The sequence below is a fragment of the Rhopilema esculentum genome, chromosome 3 (assembly GCF_057945365.1).
Source record: "Rhopilema esculentum isolate cy_ngs chromosome 3, ASM5794536v1, whole genome shotgun sequence".
Taxonomy (NCBI): domain Eukaryota; kingdom Metazoa; phylum Cnidaria; class Scyphozoa; order Rhizostomeae; family Rhizostomatidae; genus Rhopilema; species Rhopilema esculentum.
Window position 1 is genome coordinate 1393222 of NC_142817.1, and position 9580 is coordinate 1402801.

The 9580-nt window shown below is 37.6% G+C and overlaps 1 protein-coding gene across 2 annotated transcripts; it reads left to right on the forward strand.

The window, feature by feature from the left end:
- The first annotated feature begins 1488 nt into the window (after nt 1-1488).
- Nucleotides 1489-9159, forward strand: LOC135692942 (uncharacterized). Of its 2 annotated transcripts, XM_065211296.2 has the most exons (7): nt 1489-1946; nt 5844-5911; nt 6257-6444; nt 6770-6837; nt 7187-7383; nt 7756-8041; nt 8525-9159. In XM_065211296.2, exons 2-7 carry the CDS (start codon nt 5870-5872, stop codon nt 8596-8598), a joined length of 855 nt encoding a protein of 284 aa, XP_065067368.2. In that variant the 5' UTR covers nt 1489-1946; nt 5844-5869; the 3' UTR covers nt 8599-9159. The 2 variants fall into 2 exon arrangements, with proteins under 2 accessions (XP_065067368.2, XP_065067369.2); XM_065211297.2 differs by lacking the exon at nt 1489-1946 and having other exon boundaries at nt 4763-5911.
- The last annotated feature ends 421 nt before the right edge of the window (nt 9160-9580 follow it).

Consider the following 9580-nt stretch of genomic DNA (forward strand, 5'->3'; position numbering starts at 1 on the left):
TAACCGCGTAAAACATCATTAAACTAATTTGAATTAAAGAAGCTCAAAATTATTCTTACATAATGACATACTGAATAAGCAAACTTAATTGTACTACTTTCAGTCTTCTGAACTTTCTTTGATTGCAAAACTAGACAAACTCTAGCTTGATAAATGAGCAGTCTTCATAATTATCTAATTTGCTTGATAATTTTGACCTTTCATACTTTGAGGAGTGTCAGATGAAAAAGCTTTTAGTATGTTGTGAAATGTTTGCTTTTTTTCAAAACCATTTTCAAATTGGGCGCTCATGCCAATTAGTAATGAATCAACCTGTAAAACCTGGCTTGTATAAAATCATTTAGCTGACTTCTTGAATACAAATCTAGCAGTGAACAAAGAATTAGCCGATGTCTTGAGCAGTTCTATGACCTCTTTGGGCTTCAAGTCGAATTCTGTTAGTTCAAAGGTTGTATCATGACCTTAGTTCAAAGGTCATTGAACGAAATGAACGTTTATGGAGAATAAGTTTGATATTTGTCAATAAAGCTTATGCTAGCTTAGATAACAGAGCATCATTTAGTCAAATAAAGGTAAGGACTGGGGAGGGGAATTTCGAACGGTGACTGGAAAGGGGGAGAGTCATTTGGGCACAGGGAAATTGAAAACTGAAATTGAAAACCAGTTTATCAAGTTCTTTGTTTCATGGGTTCTATTGCACAGTAACTGTAAGTCCCTGCAGCAAGTGATTCCAATACAAATCGTTGACAGTGGAATGCAGTGGTGTGGGATGTGTGTTATGCTAAAAGGAGATTGTTGAACGATGGATCCAGAGACATCCTAGATATAAGAAACTTTTTACTTATAAGTAAGGTTGTGTCAGGGAAGCCTGTGGGTAACGGGGGCAGATCGCCAAGAAAAACGGCAAAACATTATTAAAACGAAGAAAAGTGCTCAATTTCACGAGGGAAGAGGGGCCATAGCCCCCATTCCCCCTGACGCAGGCATTCCTGGTTGTTACGTCATTTGAACAAATCTACAGTGAACAGGGATACCAATCTTCCTAGGAAGCAACTTTGTCTGGGTCTTAAAACTATAAAACATCTTAAAAGAAATTATATTTGTTGTAACTGTATTTCCTATAAATGGTATTTTCAATGAGATAAAAATCCAAAAAATTGAGCATTTCTTCATCAAATCTTTTCTCGAAACAACTGCAAAACTAATGTTTGTCATTCGAAAGTGCATTGTCATGATGAATCTGATACTTGGCGTAGGTGGAGCGACCCGCTGGAGCTTGTGGCAAGAGCTTGTTGTGACTTATGCGTCCCTTAATTAATTCTTCATTAACATAAGATTCTTCATTAACATAATTATCTTGCAGCCCTTTTTTTTCAACAAACTCTCTTATAGTGAACCTTATAATTTTAAGGAAATGGGTAAACACTTTTCTTGCCAGGCCAACGTCATAATGAACACAACAAACGCAATAGAACGCACATGAAATCGCGAGGTATGGCTGGATTTCCAAGTACAGAGTGGAGTGCCAATACACTACAGTCGCCGTGAAAAACAGCACATCGGGTTAACAAGCAAACGCGGGGTGGCTTAGGCTGATCTTCGGCTGTGAAGCGCCGGTTATTTTGTGACGCAAACATAAACAAGGCTACATGAATGACACAGTCCTAGCGACTGTTAATTACTTTCTAAAGCTACGAGAAAATTACAGACCGCCAAACCGGAATTCTTTGTACGACGTGCCCGCAAAGGCGTCTGGGGTAGTTTACCAGTCAGGTTGTTAAATCGTGGTGTCTTAATTGTTTTTAAATTGCAGTCGTCTACCCTGAATCGATCATAAACACTTTTCAATCGACATAAGAAGATCGAACGTCAAGAGCTGAAACCACAAAGACTTTTTGGAAGAAACTTTTAGTGAATTACCGTAATAAAGATTCAAGGTTTGGCAGGTAAGCAAAGATTGCCTTCTATTCTTAATAATTCTTACTACTATTTTTGGTGATATCTTAAACTACGAGGGTTTGGCTGCAAAATGAGGTCATCAGCAGCTCTGTATTGCACTTGCATCTTTTTTCTCTTTGGTTTGACCTTTTCATGAAATATGGAGACGTTAATTAAATTTACATTTAGAATTTAAAAAGGATTGCCTCTGTTGCAGTGAGCTTAAAAGTGAAAAAGGGACGTTGATTCTTTTGGCGATAACGCATCTCTTTTCCATTTAGATATATAGTCAGGATTTTATTTATGGCTCATTCAAAGGCAGTATGTTTTATAGTGTTAATTTTTAAAGGGTTAAGTGACAAACGGACCCTGGAAGGTCCATACTTATGCATACTGGTAGGTAGGCATTGTGCACAGTAAGTACTAGAGTATTCTTTATTTTAAAAATGTTTTAAAAAGTGCCTTACCTTAAGCTCAAAACGTCCAACTTACACGCATTTCAGTGTAAGCAAGTTTAATTTTGGATCTAAAAGTCGACTTATACAAAAAAGGGGATAGAGAGGTTCATTGCTGCAATATCAAAGATGAAAGGCAAACTGCGTGGGTATTGAAATAGAAGGTGAAAATGCATAGCAATTCAAGGTATTGCGATGCTGTGATGACATTGCAAGAAAGACAAATGAGAAGACGCAGTTGCGAACCATGCCGACTTTGTTACCTTGGCGATAGGATATTTCAATCATAGGGCTTTGAATGAAGGATACTACACGAGAAAGGTCATTTTGTGAGAAGAATCGCAAATAAGATATGGAAAATATCTATTCGTAAAACACTGAAGCATTCACTCTTTTTATAAGAACCAGATACTTTTTACCATCAACTATGTTTTTACCAAGGCTTGGGGTGCTTGGATAATTTGAGGCTTGGGCGTTTTTAAATATGTTTTTATCTCAACATTAATTTTTCTACAACTACATACTATAAGTTGCTTCTAAGGTCTATTAATAACAGTTTACCATAGCATTTTTAATAGCATGGTTTATTGTCGATAAAATTTGCCTTTAGATAATAATAAGATAAAATTATCAAAAAACATTGTCTTAAAGTTTTCATCTGAGGCTGGCCATGTTCTTAAATTTTGCTTACGCTGTTGGCAAATAGAGCCTCAGTGTTCTTATACAAATGAGTGTAACAAAAACTGCTAGGAAGGCTTGGCTTTTCTTGTTGGAAGAGTTGAAGTTCGTGATCTTATATACATTTTCGGGGTTTTTGATGCAACCCTTCGCTAAGCATAATTATACCCTAAGAGACAAAAAGAAACTTGTTATGACTACAGCACCGCTAATTGAGGCGAAATATTGCCGTTCTGGAGAAATGCGGCATTTGCGGTACTTCTGATACGTGGCTTCCGCGCTCTGCGTCGTCGTGTCTGAAGGAGTTTTCTCACGTCATGCGCGAAAAGGAACTTAGACGACGCGGGGGTGTCCAGAGCAATAAGGAACCGATAGTGTTCTCCACTTACTGCCTGGGGCTTGGGCACGATCTGCAATTACGTAATGTTGATTTGGAAAGTTTCAGACCTTTGAAAGATGTGGCATTTTTGCTGCATACGTTTAATAAGAGTAGATGGAGATTAAGAAATATTCAAAACTCAAGATTCAAAACTTGACATGTTCAGAAAACAACAGTGTCTATATATTTTAAACAGTTTGCGAAAAACATGCAATTTAGTTTAATGGAAAATTTCTTGGAGAATTTTTTCAATCAAATTTGGGTAAAATAGATTTTGTTTGTAATTTCCAAAGCAAAAAAACCAAAATTCTGATGTCAGGCTTCCACAGTTTAATTTCATCCAGGGGAGTTGTGCTATGAAAAGATGGAGGGGCCCTCTCAAAAACTCGTCTTAAATCAAAGCTTCACCCTGGCAAAAGTCCCTAGCTCTACAAGTTGCTTGTACCAGCTAAAAAATATTGGAGAAAATGAAACATTCGTATTTTCTTGCCTCATTTATTTACTTCACTGCCACTTCTAATGCAGCACATTCCAAGAGTAATAGATGGCAAATTCTGTATCTAAGTTGAAAAGACATTAACTATTTTGTTGCGATGAACATTCAACATAGAAACACCGCTAATTTATAACAATACAACAATATATTTTCTATTCTCAAACAAAGGATATTTGATTACAGCGCTAAAAGCTATGTATAGCACGTGAATTGACTTGAATGTTAATTGCTAAAGAAAGCCATTATGTACAAGTTACGAAAATCGCCTACGCTGTGTAATATTGTGTCACGCGGGACAATATTCTTCCCAGTTACCTTGTAACATGGGAAAACCTTCTGCAACGTTCAACTTCAGATCAAAGATCCATTGTAAGCAATATACTTTTAACAAAAGAAGTAAAGCAAAGAAGGCTCTGGGGCCAAACCGGTTCTCGCGGCTCTATCTTAAAAATTTTAAGGCCCTCTGCCTTGCTTTGACTATTAGACTAGCATCAGACGGAAAAGTGAAGGGAGTGGAATGGAAACAGGGAAATGAATCTAGCTTCTTGAAAGAAGGCCCCCTCATGACACTTTGGTGATTAACTATTTTGATAATCACCCAGCGTGTCATACTTTGATGTCATCTCTTCCAACAGTCTGTTGTAAGATATTCGTCACACATTTTTACGCAGATTTTTCCGCTTTGGCGTGTTATACTACGTAACTGATTATTTTCAAACGCGGACAAAAGTTTTTCGGATTGTCAAAACAGTTTCTATTATCAAATATGGCCTCAACTGTACAGAAAAAGGTATAAAGCAGGAATTAATCTATTTGAAAAAAGAATAATCAAAATAACTTTGACTGTGTTTGAAAAGTTTTAAAATACAATACACGAGTTCTAACAATGCATAATGTTAATATTGCATTACATGAACCTTTAACTTTAGTTTCGATTGAATGATTTATTTCTGTTTACCAATTGAAATGAAAATAGAAAAATGAAAGTTCATTTAAAATCTCTGTCCGGGTGGATCCTTTCTTCAACTATTGTTTCCTTGTTGTTTTATCAAAATATTGTGTACATTGCAGCAATTACAAGGCCATCTCATGATGCATCTAAATGATGTGATAAAAGGGTAATTTGAGCTTGCAAACGCGTGGCTTATATCATCACTAGCAGGCCCGGTGAAAGTGTTTCGAATTCCTTCTGCAGTTCTCTCCACGTGTTTGAAAAATACAAAACCTTTCCTAATTAATTTCAGTAAACGTAATCCAAAATACTGCAACACATAAGCAATAAGAGTGAGGCCTTGCGCCTTTAGAATTGTGTGTTCTTGTGCACCAACTGCTCATTATGTTAATGTTTGCGTCTCTACAAGACCAGAGAACAGAAAGTGTAAAAAGAAGCAGATTGTACATGGGTGCAAGGTAGAGGTGTGGTAGAACAATTTGAATCACATTAGCAGTTCAACACTAAGAAAAACTTTGTCTCTTGAACTTTAACTTTCAACCTTTATATTTTGACCTTTGCATCTCGCAACTACTTTCCAATCCTAGCAAACTTTTTTTATTTCTGGCAAGACACTAGGCATGCGCAGATAATAAGTGTCAACACGTAACCAGAAATCAAATCCTACTACAGGGGAGGGGGTGGGGGTTGCTACAGGCCTCTAAAGTCGAAAAGTCATTAAGAAGTTAGCCATCGGACTCAGATAAAATAATTACCGAAACTCATTTGGTAATCTCCACTCCAGGTAGGGCTGCAAAGTGCTACGAAGATCCCATCTTCGTGTAATAAGGCCTTAAGGGGAAAACTAATTTTTTAAATACAATCTAAGAGCCATAGACAGCTTCGCAGAAAGAGTAATCCATTACATTATTCTTAAAGGTAATCGTATGTGAATTTTTATTTCAGCCTGAACTGCCGCAAAAACAAGAGTGATGGCCACAACAGGGATCGGAACGTTAGGCCCTATGACCTTGGTTAGTGTTATCTTTTTTCATCATGTTCGATTTGACATTTAATGACAGAATAAAGAATCTTTTTCATTGGGGATGCAACCTAAAGAATCATTATCCCAGGTAGCCTGCGCCGCAGACCCAATTCTCCAAAGAGATTGAAGGATTGGGTCTGCGGCGTAGGCTTTATCCCAGGTCATTATACTTAGATATTACTTATACATATTTATTGCTACTCGCTTTGCTTAGGTATTCTTCACCTTAATCATTGCTTAATATCAAGTAGGCTGGTTTCTTTATAGCTATTGAATGTTGTCTTAGAATTAGAAACTTTGATTGAGTTCGTTTGATTCTTTTTGTCTTCCACAGCAAACAGCAACAACGCCTATCATTGCTCCAACCATCCAGACTACAACAAATACAGTTGCCAATGGAAACAAAAACAAAGAAGATAACGACTATTGGGTGACGTACACATTTATTGTGGGAATTGCTGCCGCTGTATTGGTCATCTGCACAGTAATTGCAATTGTTGCGAGTCGTTATAAAAGTCTAAGGTAATCTCTACGTTCATGCTCAACCCCCCTGCCTCTAGTGCTTATATCGAACAAATTGTATTTTAAATTGTCTCAGTCAGGAGGTGTTGATATAGATTGCTCTCCCTCAATAAGTGGGCAAGCTATGTGAAATATGTTCTGCATAAAATATTGCACTAAATTTTAAGCAAATAAAGCTTTGATCTTTATAACCAGGACCATTTAGAGAAGTAATTGTTCTTGGCGAAGCTAATGAATTTTTAAAGGAAGCGAGATTTGTTCTGGGACAATATCAATTTGTTTTGTTCCAAGGCGTTTCACAGTTGGCACTTTCTTGCTTTTGTAGAAAAGCAAGGGCTCAATATGCGAAAGATCAGATGCGAGCTAGACAAGAAATCGAGAAGCAAAGAAGAGGTATGTGAAATAACTGCTAGACAAGAAAAATTCTAGGCCTTCAAAAGCAAGCGAAAAGATTGAAAATTTCATTGAACGGGATTCATATGATAAATCAACGTCTACTGAGCATACGCTGATTTCCTTATATATGCTTTCGTTTGTTAGGCTTAGAAGCATTTTGCTTCTCTTTACCATTATGATCATTTCAACTTAAAAGTACGACGGTAGATAGTGGACTGGTTCCCTGAAGCAATGATAATTCAAGTCGAATTTTATGACGTCACAAATTCAATTTTTCTATTTTTCAATCTGATTGATCGATTAGAGAGATTGATAACTAAGCGATAGTTTTTATTTTTCCAACCAGAAACACGATCACGGACATTATCAACGACAGTCAGTATTGCTGACCCCTTCTACATTTTCCCTTTCTCCAACGAACCGGTGGATGATTCCAGTCCGTTTGATGACGTGTTCTACTTACCGTCTACTGGAGCTGAAAAGAGAAATTCGTTTGTCCAAGCCATTCCATCCTTTTCACAGCCTGTGCCGGTACACCCAGCTGTAAGTAAAACAAATTTTGAAGATAATGCATGTTGTGCTTCATCGATCTATATGTCATTTTGTGGCTTTCAATGTGCAATTTGATCATCAACAAATCTAGCCTTTTATGAAAGTCATTTTTCGAAACAACAAAATTGAACGTGAAATTCATGAAAAAGTTGGGATCATTATTTACCAGGTGGAGAGAAATTAAACAGGAAAGAAATATGTACCAGATGAAGATTTTGTTTCTTGACGAATACAAAATTACCACTGGACCTCTTACCAAGATATGATCAAGCGGCAGGTTGATTATTGCGCTCCTCTTTTTAATGAAATTCCCAGGAATGTTAATCTAAAAACTTGCGAATATGAATTTTCGTCATCTTTCAGCGAAGACTGGATTTGACCCCACCTCCAAGGCTGTCTCCGTCATTTCAAGGTTCAGATGAGAGACTCCAGGTGAACCATATTCCTGAAAGGAGACACAGCCTTTCTGTTTTCGCTCAATCATCACTCACGTTGCCCGCTTCCCAACCACCAAAAGTGCTCCCAAGGGAACCTATCGTGCCCCCAAGGAGATCACGACGTCACTCGCACCAGCTTCCATCCCGGAAACCACCGCTTTCAAGGCAAAGGTCACATAGTGCGCTGGAGCTGAACATAAAGGCGAACTATGGTATGTTCTTTAGCGGTTTAAAAACTAAAGCACGGGCACTGTTGACCAGGGCTGCCGACGCCAAAGGCCAGGGTAGCTATGGCCAATCCACACTTGCAAATCAAAGATTATTTTGCAAAATCTTTTGATATGGGTCTTTACTTTGCCCTTAGCCCCCTCCCCCATTTCCAGCCTGTGTCGGAACCTATGTTGATATGAAATTTTACCTTAGAAAATTCACATCAACATACTGGAGTTTGAAAAGACATGCCGGTTGATATAAAACTGCGAGCCATGGTAAATCGAGTTAACCATAATGATAGCGACAGCAAGCCCCATACTCACTTTGGCGATGCCTCTTACTACAGAGTTATTTTCCAGTTGGACCCTCTTTGTATGTCCTGTTAACTTTTGGCGCTACAATAGTACTTTTGTTTACAATTATTTTATTGCAAGAAATGTTCACAAGTTTGATTTTATAACTCTGTACCCACCTATTTGCAGGATTCATTGCAGAAGAAACTGAGCCTCCTGAGACTGAGCCAAGAATGTCACTTCCATCTCCAGACTATGAATGAGACAGCGAAAGTGCACTTAAGACACGAAGCCAAGGGCCGAGCTAGCTTCAATACTGGCATACCACGGTTGGCGCCTACGTTGATGCTGGTCTTCGCTGGAAGAGGAGCATGATAATCATCTGATTAAAATCGAGGGCCTGGTAACCACAATCTGAAGACGAAACTCTGAATGCTAGAGAAACGAGGCCTGAGCACGAGGACTCGCCCTAGTACTTTGAATTTGTCTTAGTTTCGCAAGACCGTGCTCCAATTGAACAGCGTTCAACAAAGTCATTTGCGTTGATGATTCGAAAAACATTTAAAATGTATTTCGTATTTTAAATTCACTTTTCCTATTGATCTGATAAGCATGTTTCCAAGTAACAAATGAAATAATCGAGGCATGGAAAAAAGTAAACGTTTTTCTATAATCTCGCAGTTTAATCTGGAATATTTTACCTGAAATATTTAGTAAAATATTGAGGCAGAAAGATAAACTGTAGGTAAGAATAGTTTAAACTAAATGCTTGGCAAAAGATTGAAACCCCAAGATAAAAAATAGGTTAGAAAATCTCTTTTGTGTTCTTATCGAGATAACGTTATCAACAGCAGGGTAGAATAATAAATGTTTGGGTTAAGTGGTAAATTAAGGCACCCATTCAACTCATTTAGATGCCAGCTGCAGGCCTAGAACTGAGGAATCTCTATTCGGTTACAAAACCTAAACAAACTGAGACAACTTCTTATCAAATCCTATTCTTTAGCACACATGTACGTTAACTTGTAAATTTGTCAGTTTGTAAATAATTTCCAAATTATATAGCATATTTTTTTCGAGTTCGGGCTTCAGAAACAAACGGTATATGAATCTAACATTACACTGGAAAATGCTCCGTTGTGTCATTCACAAATAAAAGTTTCCAAAACTGTTCGGTTAAATATCGAGACAGGATTAAAAATGTCGGGGGATATGATGGTTTTTCTATATTACAGTTTGAGCCTA

Excerpts from the sequence above, each read along its gene's own strand:
- LOC135692942 (XM_065211296.2), top strand. The coding sequence starts at position 5,870 with ATGGCCACAACAGGGATCGGAACGTTAGGCCCTATGACCTTG. Across the intron at positions 6,838-7,186 it reads AATCGAGAAGCAAAGAAGAG|AAACACGATCACGGACATTA; the intron begins GTATGTGAAATA and ends TTTTCCAACCAG. Across the intron at positions 7,384-7,755 it reads CTGTGCCGGTACACCCAGCT|CGAAGACTGGATTTGACCCC; the intron begins GTAAGTAAAACA and ends GTCATCTTTCAG.